Source organism: Anguilla rostrata, chromosome 11, assembly GCF_018555375.3.
Source record: "Anguilla rostrata isolate EN2019 chromosome 11, ASM1855537v3, whole genome shotgun sequence".
NCBI classification, from domain to species: domain Eukaryota; kingdom Metazoa; phylum Chordata; class Actinopteri; order Anguilliformes; family Anguillidae; genus Anguilla; species Anguilla rostrata.
The window spans coordinates 34,418,630-34,431,881 of NC_057943.1; the positions used below are offsets into that span (position 1 = coordinate 34,418,630).

The following is a 13,252-nucleotide window of genomic DNA, read 5'->3' on the forward strand; positions in this document are numbered from 1 at the left end:
CAGTAAAACACTGCTAAATTACGCAGTTGTAATTGTAGTAAACCATAAGGAATCATAATGGCAGAAAAGTGAGTAAAAAAAATGAAGTGCTCTTGTTGGAGGTGCAGGCAGGAGCACAACTATTGTTTGTTCCATCAGCAGTACTGTATCCAGCAAAATATGTTGCTTGGCAGGTTGTGACAGGATGGCTGTGGGTAAACATCCACTCTGCTTAGCTTCAGCAATCAGGCAGTCTCAGGTCACACTTTTTATGAAAATTAGAAAACGACAGGCACTCTTGAACAGAGAAGAAAAAGTGGAAAAACCTTTATTGTAAGTAAATTTTTAAAAAAGGTGAATCCACAAATGAATAGCTGTAGGTAGTCTCAAAGCTCATTTTGCATGTGAATTGCAAACATCACAAGAATTTGGAAGTCTATTTCTGCTGCAGAAGTACTGCTCCCTGGATAACACTGCCACCTGGTGGTACAACACTATTATTTGTAAGCAGCTTGAAAAAAGGGTGGAAACACCAGAAGAAAATGGCTTCCAAACCATGTGATCATATCCAGGAAAGTCTAACAAACCCTTAAGTGCAGATGAGGACTGTTTCTTAGTCTGAACCCACAATGCCGTGATGTCACAAAAATATCACTAAAACAGCAGGCTCAGTCTGACTAACTTTTATGACTAGTTCATGTGATTTATGATTTTATAGCATTCTCAATAGACAGAATATTGTGGTCCTTTGTTGTACATCCAGTTAAATCCCTGGTTGTTGAGGAAGTGAGGGAAGTCTAAATTTCAGTACTATCCATATTCCAGCTTTGACCAGGAGGTTCCACTTTAAGTGGCTATAGTACCGCACATAGAGGGAGGGTTATGGTTGACAGGGCAATTCCCATGTTGTCTTTCTACAACACTGACTTCACTGTATAAGTATGTGACTACAGTCTGGCAAGTTGGTGGACAAGTAAGAGGTACTAACTGAAGTGTTATTAAATAAAAAAGATGGTGTACCATATGTAAAAGGTGGACCTTGTGAGTGCGAATTACAAAAAATGTGAACAAAATAAAATCTTTATCTGTTATGGTTGGGCCTGGAATAATGTAAAATTCACTTTTGCAAGTCATTTTGGCTAAAGGCATCTGCCAAATGACCAAACTGTAATTGTAATCTGTGATGCAGTTATAAGTATTAGGAGAGTGGCATGATTCCACAGTACTGTAGAATACTGAAAATGCACAGAAATAACAGACCACTCCAAAATCAAATATGGCATCTGTAAATACGAGACCTCTGTGTAAAAATTTGTTTCACTGTTCTCCCCAGAGCCCAAAACCATTTGTCTTTTGTGAGTAATATTAGTAAATGTCAAATGGTAGAACATTAATAAAAGCCAGACCCAAAATCCAGTTCCATCAATTTTAGTGCTTTGCCTGGAAATTAATTATTAATGGAACAGCAATGGTGCCATCTCTGTTCATCCTTATCCTCATCATCATAACAAAATTTCAGACTGAGTATAGCAATATTTCATTATTATTAATAATCACCAGTACCACATGTTTAATGTAGCAAGTACTACTACATGACCTTATGACAGGTGTGAGTGTTGCTGAATATAAAAAACCCAAAAAATGTTGTCATAGTGTTGTCAATGTTGTCATAGTGTCAAATTTAGACCCTAGTTCCTGCGGTGGAAACGCACTGAGTTCCTCAAAAGGTTCCTAGTTCCGGGGTATAGTTCCTGCGGTGGAAACGCGGCTATAGTCTAGTGTGAACTATGCAATCCAGCAAGAACAAGTGAATTCAGTTTCCATTCCTTTATACGTATTGGCGGCGACTAGTTGCATAACATAATTGCAGAACATGCAACTTCTTCAATAAAACATTATGGACCTCAAATTTGTGTCTAAGGTGACATCCCAACTTAGCTCTACTGAATTATAAGGTAACCATATCTGCTTTATGGTTACTGGCATTCTGGATCACCCAACTAATCTGACATACACAGAATTTAACCCAATACCTTCATGACCATTGATACAGGGAACCCATTAAAATGCCCCAGTTCTAAACTCTCACATGTATTGGACTCATGTGCATGCACTCTGTTAGAGTTCAATTAACACTGGCAATTTACTGTGTCCTTGTTCAGCATTATCTGTTTTGTAAAGCTTATGTTATGGTGTCAAATGTGTGTGGTTTTTTAATGCAACACACAAATATAACAAAGATCTACTGAGCTGAATTAAGATAATCCTGTAGAGTTTGCTTGTGTGTATTATAGAATTAACTTAATTGAAAATCCCCTGTGGTTGGAAACGTGTACATTTGGTGAATGAGTTTTTATGGAATCAATCATAACGTTCTACACATTGACAAACCTTAAAGGGACTGTTCACTTTCTGGATTTTTATTTATTTTTTGTCAATTATTTTTGTCTTAGTGTATTTTTTGATAGGCCCAGACAGTTGTTGTACAAACTTATTTAATGATAATTAAATTTAATTTTATTACTAAGGACCAATACACGTTCTGTCATTAATGTCAAAAGTCAGTTGAGAGTGAAATGATTTATGCAAGGTTTTGGAGTTGCACTAATCTCGTTAATTAATCACTGAACACTTCAAAAACGAATTGGGGTAAGTACACTGGAATGACCAGTAACGGATGTACGCAAAACAATTAAGACGTCTAACAATAGACCAACGGCCACTGTATGTTAGAAGTACAATACCAAATAAAAATGGTAACTACGTGTTTGTGGTGCCCAATATGTTTTTTTCCCTCAAGCACAAAAAAAAAAATCCTAGTTGTCTCCGGGCTCCACAAATTCTTTTTAGGCGCTATATACCGCAAAAACTCCTGCTGTGTGAGCTAGCAGGGTCTTAAAACGCACAAATGGAGTATGGTCCTTAAAGAGTTAAGAGACCACCTTGGCTTTTTTCATTGCAATATCAAATTGGATACCTCAATTTCTATTCTTACCAGTCGATAGCTCAACAGGCCGAAACCATTTTGCCCCAGCTGATCGGATCAAAAGCGGCGTTTCTTAAACCCTAACCCCCCTGCTTTTCAGCGGAGTATCTGCTTATCCAGCCAAAATGGATGACATTTTTTTCAGCTTCACCTTAACCAACATGGCCGATATGAAGCTGAAGCTGATTTTCCCTGGGTCTCTCGTCACGTGGCGGCCCTCTCCCCGGGGAGCACTTCCGGTAGCGCTTCCTGTGTTTGTAAACTGAGAAAAACTGGAACTCGGACAAGAGACCAATACCTGCGAAACACGAGGCGACGAAAAGGTAAAACGATCATATTAGTTATTTATCCATCTCCATCGTGGGTTTTGTCGTAGACTAGTAACGAATAGTCGTGGTTATATTTTGAAATTGAGGCTGCGAAGCTCGGCAGTCGTGAGCTGAACTCGACCCACACGCCCTGGCTGTTGTGTTGTTGGAGGGGGGCTTAGCTACGCAGCGTCTGGGACCACTACCACACAAAGTCTGGCATTCGCCCTAATGTCCCCCACTCCCTTTCAAGCACTTGGCTGCAATCTGTTTCGGTTTGCCGTCTTTACGTTTCCCCGAATCTCATAGTTAAAATGAAGTTGGCTTAACAAGCCGATCGCTCGGTATTTTTTGAAATAGGATAGCTAGCGTTGGCTAGTAAAACTGGGTAGGGTCTGTCGGGAGCAGCTAACTGGCTAGTTAGCGAGGCTAGTACTATCGGCCAACACGACATGTATAGCGTTAGGATTTGGCCCAGGGTTGATGGCTTGCTAGCTAACTTGGATGACGGCTGTGAATTAAATAATAAACATTTAACTAAACTAGTAGCAGCTGTCGATGTACTTATCGAGCTATCTCGATCTTGTCGTCTAACAATCGCTATCTAGCTAGCTATCCCATTTAGATTTGGTCGAAAGTTGACCTGTGCTAGTAGCTATCCTTTGCAGATCTCGGAGATCGCTGGCTAGCCATTTTACAACTGGCTTGATAGTTAGGAATCTAGCCAGTGAGATGTTGAATTGCGTGCATTATCAGTGTGTGTCGGTGTTAATTTCTCAGCGATAAATATTTGGTAGTTGATCAAGCCGAGTGTTTGACTCGACGTTAATGGCCCGTATCTGTGTAACGGTGACGTTAATTAACGATTAACAAATGTCCATTGCTGATGGTTAAGGTTATATCAAATGTTCGTTAGACGGAAAGCTGTATACAGTGACTATTTGGATAATCCGATTCTAGTTCGCTAAATAGCTATGTTAATTCAACGATATGGCTATATTTTATTTTTCTAATTTTAAATTACTTTTTAACGTATTTGGCTAACATTTGCTGACCATGTGTTCTACGTGCAAAAATGGTGAACAACGTCGACTAGTTGGTGTTGGTTGGGCAGCTGGCTAATCCCACTTCTAAATTGGAGATGCAGTTTTGTAAGTGCAGTCAAATTATCCAGCATTAGCTAGATAATCATAGTTGGGCGAGTACAACAACCTTAGATGTTTCGCTGCAAGATGATTCATATTAGTAACGTTAGCTAGCTCCAGAAGTGCTGCATCGTCGATATTTACTATGTAGAGCGAGATGGATTGAAATGATGTGGAAAATAATGTGATTTTTCAGGAGAAAGCGCAATGTTTCCTGTAACGTCATTTACAGTGGCGCTTATTGGTTTGGTTGATGTAAATGGAAGCGCGCGAATGTGATGTGTTTTTAATATAAGCGCTTGCTTGGGTTTAAAAAAGGGGCCGTTTTTCTGTGGCAGTGTGTATTTGGGGGTTACATATTTCCAGGAATACCACGGAGGGCTTCAACTTTAATCTTCTGTATAGATTTTTTCCTCTCCATTTTGTAAGATGTTTGGAGCATAGATGCGTCCTAACGAGAGTCTTGAATCAAGCGGAAATGTTCATTTGATTAAATATGCAGAACTATTTAGAATGGATACGTCTTGAATACAATATTTATTGAAAATCAGAATCTACAGTTGAAGTAACAGTAGCCTTAAGTATCCTAAAGCAAAGTGTAAGGATGGGGTGTAATTCCCTCCAGCACATTTGACGAGTTTCAGACGACTAAAGTCTGATACCATATCACATTCAAGGACAGTCTTTCCTAAATAGCGCCCAGATCAAGCTGAAACCGTCGTGATTCCTTTCCGATACTGGAAATTTGCGTAAAACAGCCAAATCGCACTAAAAATCGGGTACCGTATGATAGGCATAAATTGTGCAGATTAGCAGCCATCGTAATTGAAGACTATCTAATTTTATGGCACGTGTTAATATTCGAGGCGTCGTTTCTTTTGCGTTATAGAGGCCAAGTTTGCAACGGAAACATTCCAATATATAACCTTGAGTGTGACCCCACAGTTGGGCCCAACACAGTGGAATAGCTAACCTGATAACATGGTTTTTATGGCCAAGCATTCTTAAATTATGCGTTCGATCGGCCGTATAAGAACATGAAGAATGTAATGGACGTGCTATTTCATGACACTACCAGTAAACCGGAGGACGGTAAGATTGTATAAAACTTTTAGGATGAACGTTATTTGTAGTATGTGCAACACCTTTGTCTCATCTGCTCGCTTTCTCTCCCCCTCTAGGTTTTGGTGCCAGATGGTTGGGGTGGGTGTGGCTTGTTGTCAGACCAACCATTTTGAGTGACGGTCCCATTTGCGCCCGTCAACTCCTCCCCCCCCTCCCCCAGCCCCTTCAAGCGCACAGACAGAGCAACCACTGTGATGACACACCTGCCTAGCAGCACAGTCCGTGACCACATGAAATGGGTCAGTGCTGTACTCCTTTGTAATGATGATGACAGTGGTGATTATGATTAATGACCTCATTAATTTTATGTATGTAAGGTTGCATTATCATTGCGCATATTGGCCTGCTGCCATGTTTTGTCCCCCACCCCCCCTCCCGGTTCACAACTCTACATTTTGCTCTCTGTGCCAGTACTTAAAATGCTTCCAGGATGCCAAATTTCTAAATCTATTTTTACTTAATTTCTACCAATATAACTGACCCAAGGCCTACTGGTATTCATTCTCCCCCATTGTATGAGTGAAGCACCCATTGTGCATGTAATGCTGCCTGTGTACAGATGAATAAGGGCCCAGTCTCTCTTGAATCAAAGCAGTTTATGTGTTTGTCGATACCCAATGTTTTATTTCTCATTATTAATTAGCTTACTGCCACTGAGTAGCTGGTGCCAGTTTGTACTGGAGGGTGGCTGTTGATAATAGTTTGAAATGTGTGCTTTTTTTAAAATGTATTTTAACTTGCCATTTGGAGGAGGTTGAGTATTATGCGTTCGATATTTAGTTTCTTCTGTAATCAGTGTGATTTTCACTGTATTGCAATGTACTCTGCCCTTGTGATTGTAGCTTGTTACTACTAGGGCCAGGTGAAATTGCAATGACTGTACTACCAGTTTGAAACATTACCGATGTCAGATGCCTGGATGTTGGTTGTGTCGTCCTGCGCTGGTTTTCAGTGTAGCGACCTCTCATAGCGGTGGCAGCAGCACTGATAGCAGCTGCCCGTCCCGCTGGGATGATGCATAATGCTCTGTGGCTGCGCCCTGGAAGGGAGGGGGGGGAGGGTCCCAACTCACGGTAGAACAGTGACTCCTCTGGTGGATCGAGGTAACTGCATCCTGGCTGAGCTGGAAGCACGCCCCTCCAGGAGAAGCTTGCTGAACTGTGCCCTTCCCCAAGTGTGATGGGGCTGCTGGAACAACTGTGTACCAAATAAGGAGACGGAGTGAAAGAGAGAAAGAAAGACAGAACAAAGAAAAAAGAACAGATGAAAATAGGTTAAGCAAAAGCCCACGCTCTTTCAGCCACATTTAACATCGGACCAGAAATCGATCTGGTCTGGACTGTTTTGGGTCCAGGCCTGAATGGCCTTAAAATGCAACATTAGGTGTAGATCAGACATAATTTATAAATTCTCCATTTAGTAGAACAGAAAACATTATTACCCTTAAAGGAAATTTGTCCTTCACATTTGACTCGACCCGCGTTGCAAATGAACGCATGACATAAAATGACATGACATCACAGTACAATAAATTGTAGTGTACATGTATATGTGTTTACACACACACGCGACATATCTACATGCATACATACACATGGATAAAGTACATTTAAAAATGAGATATTTGTAAATCATTGTGCTGGCATGTCCATAGAAACTTCAGAGGGTTAGGGCTTGGTGCAGGGCTCCTGTTGTTGGAAGATTATGATCATGCAGTCACCACAGCAGTATGCAGGTAAACATGGTTAAACACAGAAAAGAAATGCCAAGATACTCATGTGTGGTATGCAGCTTGATTTTTTTTCTCATGTCCTATTCCTTCGGTACCAAAGAGAACCTTCTGTCGTTTTCTGATCATAGCTTTACAGCAAACCTCTAATGCTCCTTAACACGCTTTTATTTGTTCTCTGATTAAGAACATGTTGAAGTATGAAAAGTGTGATTCCATTTATCTGTAATGATATACCTAATGGAAAAAGATTTATAACATAATTCATGGTGAACCATGCAGACAATCCTAGTCTGCATGCATGCCAGATCCTGCATCAGAACTTAAGCTTGCTTTCAAACGGGAAGTTCCAGGCTACTGTTAAGAATATGTATACTTTTCTTTCTTTAAAAAATTTTTTTTTTATTTGAAGAAATGTGTCCTTTTATTTTTTACATGTGGGATCTATAGATCTGTGAGGTAGTCTATGCAGCCCTACGTTGAGGATGTTCATTTGGTAATTCTGTGAGAGTATGGGTGTGTTTGGCTTCAGTACCCTGTGTCACACCTCCCCCCTCCTCCCCCCCCCCCCCCCCTTCTCGTTTGCGTGGGCAGGCAGGATTGCTTGGCTGTGAGGCGGTCTTATCCAGTATGGCGCTGATGCAGGCCGGTTCCATGGCCGGCCAGAAGAAGATGATGTCCCAGCTGGGCCCGGGGCAGAGGGACAGCCCGGACCACTCCCAGCAGGGCCACGCCCCCCAGAGCCACATGGTTCTGCCGTCCGGGGTCAGCTGCCCACCACTGGTGAGTGCGGGCGGGGGGGGGGGGTCGGGGGGCGGCACTGAGAACAGGGCACACACAGTATGCCACTTATGAATTCTCATTAAGGTGCTCATATGTTACCTCAGTACATACTGGTGGCTGCTGTGCTATTGTGATTATGTCCAAAGCATTAGCAGAATGTGCCTTTTGTCTCCCTCAGCTGTGTTGGACTCCTCTTCTGTAACCTGTTGTCGAATGCAGGATTGTACGTACGCTTCTTCATTCAAGAGTGTTTTAAGAGTTTTCTTTAAAGGAGTGGACAGTCTGCCCTCCTTAAGTTTTTTTTTTTGCTTTATTGCGACTTCTTGCTGCTTCTAAAGTTTTTTTCATATTATCTTCATACTTTTCAAATTATAACTACAGACAGAGACAGTAAGATAAAATAAAAAAGGAAAATTATGTAACGATGACAACAGACTCATGAAACTCAGCATTTTAATGGCTCTGTACACTGACGTAGAAAAACAGTAAATGTGAAGTGTTGTTACTATAGTAAAATATTTGAAATGAATTCCGTACATTCAGCTATGCTGTAAGTAGTCAAGATAAGGTCCCCATATCTTGTAGTATTTGTTGACTTGGTCTGCCATTGTGAAACGGTTTCTTCTATGGGGCGACATAACTCAGGAGGTAAGAGCGGTTGTCTGGCAGTCGGAGGGTTGCCGGTTCGATCCCCCACCCTTGGCATGTCGAAGTGTCCCTGAGCAAGACACCTAACCTCTAACTGCTCCCAACGAGCTGATTGGTACCATGCATGGCAGCCTTTCAAAGTTGGTGTGTGAGTGTGTGTGTGAATGGGTGAATGAGAGGCATCAATTGTAAAGCGCTTTGGATAGAAGCGCTATATAAATGCAGTCCATTTACCATTCTAAGGAGTTTTTAATATTAGTTTGTGGGAGGGTCCATTAATGTTAATGCATTTTTAATTTTAATATGTGGGAGGGGCTGCAGGAAAGCCTGTTGTCTGGTGGCGCACACAGTAGCAGACGTGTGGTACTGCACATGGCAGCGCTGGCGTGAGGCGAGGAGGTGGCGGCGGCGGCGGCGGCCACGGAAACGGGGTAGCGGAAGGCTGCGGCCTGGCTTTCCGCACTCGGCTGGCCTTTCACGTTGGTCTCGGCCGGAGCGCTGCAGTAAATGCGCCGCTGTGGTGCCAGAGCAGCCCCTGTAACTACCTGGTGAGGGTGTCTTGAGACACATCCAGGCGTAACATACATATATGCGTGTCCAAACGCTCCTGCCGTGATTTGCCTTGGATAACGGTACCTGCATTACATTACATTCATTTAGCGGATGCTTTTATCCAAAGCGACGTACAAAAGTGTATATCATGGTCATTTGGACAACTACAAAACGCGGGTTCAGTAAGATACAATACTCATTTCGTGCAGCTGTTTATAGCCAAGAACACGGTTCAGTTCACGCAGTGAACATTATTCTGACCTAACTTATGCCAAGTCAAACTAGGGGGAAGAACAAGCTACGATATTAGGACAGAAATGACAAAGAAACCTGCAGAGAACACTGTTGTTTTGTAAGAGTCCGAGACGCACGCGCGGTGAGGCGGCCTGCTGGTTCGGACCCGAGATCACGTGTTCCTCCCTCCGTCCCACCCAGCTGATCCGAAAGGAGGGAGAGTTCCACTCTTCCCGCCTCCTGGACGAGAAGGAAATGCGTGAGAGTGTTGACATGCAGCTGAAGAAGAAGAACAGGAAGTCGGGGACCCCCTGCAAAGTGAGAGAACAGGGGAGTCAGAGTGAGAGGAACGGAGCGAATGAGAGGGGGGTGTGCCGGGTAAGAGGGGGGCTCCAAGGGACGCCCAAGGTAAGATGGAGGTAATGGGTGGGACTGGGAGTAACCGTAGATAGCAGGCCTGCTATAAGTGTGTGTGTGTTTGTGTGCCGTGTGTGTGTGCGCGCGCGCGCGTGTGTATGCGGTAAAAGTGGCCAACGCAGGAACTGGAAAGCAGGATGCTTTTTGCACAGAAAGGGGCGTGTCCCTCAGGGGGAAGGGCCTGTAGCCGCTCCCCACCTGCCCAATCGAGTCAGGGCGTGGGCTGGACGAGCGGCGGCCATGATGGTGCAGGGGAATAAGTGTGTGGCTTGGGCGGTGCACCCTGCAGGTGGTGGTGGTGGACGAGAACGGGGAGTGCCCCTTGAAGGTGCAGAAGAACTTCGTGTGCGAGCACTGCTACGGGGCCTTCCGGAGCAGCTACCACCTGAAGAGGCACATCCTCATTCACACAGGTGAGCCCCGCCTCCTGCCCCGCCCCCTCATCCCGCCTCCCGCCCCTCCCCTCACCCCGCCTCCTGTCCCACCCTTGCGCCCCTTACCACTCAGGGCTCCGCTCACAGCCTAACTGCTTACAGGGGCTCAGATTCACCTGGAGTCACCGTATCAACGTGGCTAAATTGTACAGTGGAACTAGTGCATTATTGTAAAATGCTTAAAATATTTTTTGATATTGAAATTAGTTTTTAATGGTGTGTTTGTACACTACATGGCCAAAAGTATTTGAACACCTGACATCCTACATCTCATCCAAAATTATGGGCATTAATATGTTGTTGGTCCATCCTTTGCTGCTATAACAACCTCCACTCTTCTGGGAAGGCTTTATGCTCGATGTTGGAGCATTGCTGCTGGGATTTACTTCCATTCAGCCAGAAGAGTATTAGTGAGGTCAGCCACTGATTGGCCGATTAGGCCTGACTCGCAGTTGGCTTTCCAATTGATCCCAAAGGTGTTGGATGGGGTTGAGGTCAGGGCACTGTGCTGGCCAGTCAAGTTCTTTCTCACCGTTCTTGACAAAACCATTTCTGCATGGACCTTGCTGAAACAGGAAATGGCCTTCCCCAAACTGCTGGGGAGGCACAGATTCATCTAGAATGTGATTGTATGCTGTAGCATTAAGATTTGCCTTCACTGGAACTAAGGGGCCTAGTTCAAGCCATGAAAAACAGCCCCAGACCAAGGGGTGTCCAGATACTTTTGGTCATATAGTGTAAGTTCAGAGAGTAAATAATTTTTAGCTTGTGGGCTGAATATTTTAATTCAGACTTCACCAACTCCATCCCTCCTTGCTTCCAACCTGGAAAAAAAGTTTGCTTATGCCATTGTGAAAAGTGCAAACGTGGAAGTTTTGATCCTTGTGAGATCATAAGTATATGAGCTGTGTGAATAGAAAAATGTCTGCATTTTGTGCTGTAATTTAACACTGTATTTTAATATAGCTGTAATGCTAATGAAATGGAAACATTTGTATTTCCTAACCACTCTGCCACACTCAGTTGAAATTATTTTGGAGTATTTTGTACAATTGAAAAAGGTGTATACAGTACCCATGGGCTCTTAAAATACATTTCCCTGGAAGTCCTCTTCTGGAACCATATGTGTGGATGCACGGAGTGCTTGTCAGAGTCCTGTTCTAGAACCATACGTGTGGATGCATGGAGTGCTTGTGTATGAGGGATGTTTGTTTTCACTTTGTTTCTTCAGACGGGTTCAGTACCAGTTTTATTTTGCATTTCTGTGTACATTTTCAAATGAATGGTCTCTGATATCTGTTACCTTTGTGAATGTGTCTGAGCTGTCTGCTAGAGCCCAGGGTGGCTCTGACCGTAGACCGTCTCCCCCTAGTGGAGACTGTGTTACCGACGGGCGCATTGGCAGTATCGCAGTATTTCTAGGCCCTCAGCCTTGTGTGTTTGCAGCATTGGCTCAATTTCTTTAGCCTGAGCAGAACGTGAGGTGAACGGATATCAAATATGATGCCACATCAAACTGATATCAAACATGATGTCATGAAATCATGAGAAGCTGAGCATCACAACCGCTTGTGTAAGAGCAAGTGTGTCAGAGTGGTGCAGTGGGTAGACAGCAGCCAATCAGTTTAAGGCAGGGTAAAGGTCAGCGAGAGAATGCCACCCGCGTGTCCTTAAAACCATACTGTGCATGAACTTAAGTGGGTATACCCGGAACACACCATAAATCGCCCACCCCTAATTGGCACCCCAGGGGTCCACGCGGAGCACCAGGAACGCAGGCCACACGTGCCGATTGGCTCACCAGCCGGTAAAACTGAACCGGTCGTTGTCATGGCGATGCCAAGGCCCCGCACAAGAGGTAACAACGCCCCCCCCCCCCCATTCCGGGATTCACCCGCCACAGAAAACACAGAATGTTTGAGAAAACTTTGTCTCGATAACTAAAGATGGTTGGTGCCCTAGCCAAGATTGTCCAGACGGGTGCAGTGTGCACTCTCTTCCAGGCCATTACATTGTGATCCATCCTTTTCTTTTCCCCCTGCGTGACATTTTTTTTTTACGGGTGAGTTTAAACTCCCCGTTGTGTGTTTGTGAAACGGAGTCAGTCGATTGTACAGCCCATTTGTAGCCAGACGACTTCAGATGCATTTATGAAAAACATGCACAACCCATTTTAATTTTTTATTTATTTACGGCTCTTTCCCATGTTTTGGACAGTAGTATCATACAGACCATTTCATTTACATTTAAATAGACTTCAGCATATGTATGGTATAAAGGCCTGTTTCCACTGGGAAATATAACTCTAGCGATAACAAAATTATTGTTCCAAATCCCTTTGAAAGTACATGTCAACTGTGCAATGAAAAGTGTGCATGGGGTCACTAAAATGGTAATGACTTCCATTGCTTCTCTTAGCACGTTGAAAAGTGCTTTGCTAACAGAAAATGCATCCAATCAATTACTACTATGCACAACTATGTAGGGGACGCATACGTAGGTTGAGGTTCTCTGGCATGAATGCTAATTTTCATGACCATTTATCGTTATAGTTATCATAATCACTCCCAGTAGAAATGGGCCATCACTAACTCCTTGAACAAAAGATTTTCTTAGCTGCTTCGTAAAGAGTTGAAGTGAGAAAGCAGTAAATAAATCCGTAAATAAACGCTCTCTGCGCTCAGGAGAGAAGCCGTTTGCCTGTGACGTGTGTGACATGAGGTTTATTCAGCGTTACCACCTGGAGAGACACAAGCGCGTTCACAGCGGAGAGAAGCCCTACCAGTGCGAACGCTGTCAGCAGGTGAGGGAGTGTATACAAACACATACACACGTACAAACACACACACACATGTACAGACACCCACAAACACACACACTCTTACAGACACACCCTGACGTACAAACACACA

At 43.6% G+C, this 13,252-nt stretch overlaps 1 protein-coding gene across 10 annotated transcripts in view; it reads left to right on the forward strand.

Annotated features, from left to right (window-relative positions):
- Positions 1-2,776: 2,776 nt before the first annotated feature.
- The window catches only part of LOC135234689 (zinc finger protein 271-like), a 38,342-nt gene continuing 27,866 nt past the window's right edge, over positions 2,777-13,252 (forward strand). For 3 of the 10 annotated variants that reach the window (XM_064299536.1, XM_064299543.1, XM_064299537.1), the window contains exons 1-7: positions 3,132-3,288; positions 5,600-5,782; positions 7,867-8,055; positions 9,691-9,897; positions 10,196-10,319; positions 12,091-12,198; positions 13,025-13,143. In XM_064299536.1, coding sequence (XP_064155606.1) covers positions 5,738-5,782; positions 7,867-8,055; positions 9,691-9,897; positions 10,196-10,319; positions 12,091-12,198; positions 13,025-13,143 — 792 coding nt within the window. In that variant the 5' untranslated portion in view covers positions 3,132-3,288; positions 5,600-5,737. Of the gene's footprint in view, positions 3,289-5,599; positions 5,783-7,866; positions 8,056-9,690; positions 9,898-10,192; positions 10,320-12,090; positions 12,199-13,024; positions 13,144-13,252 lie in introns of all 10 variants that reach the window. The other 7 variants (XM_064299542.1, XM_064299538.1, XM_064299539.1 and 4 more) reach the window with 7 other exon arrangements.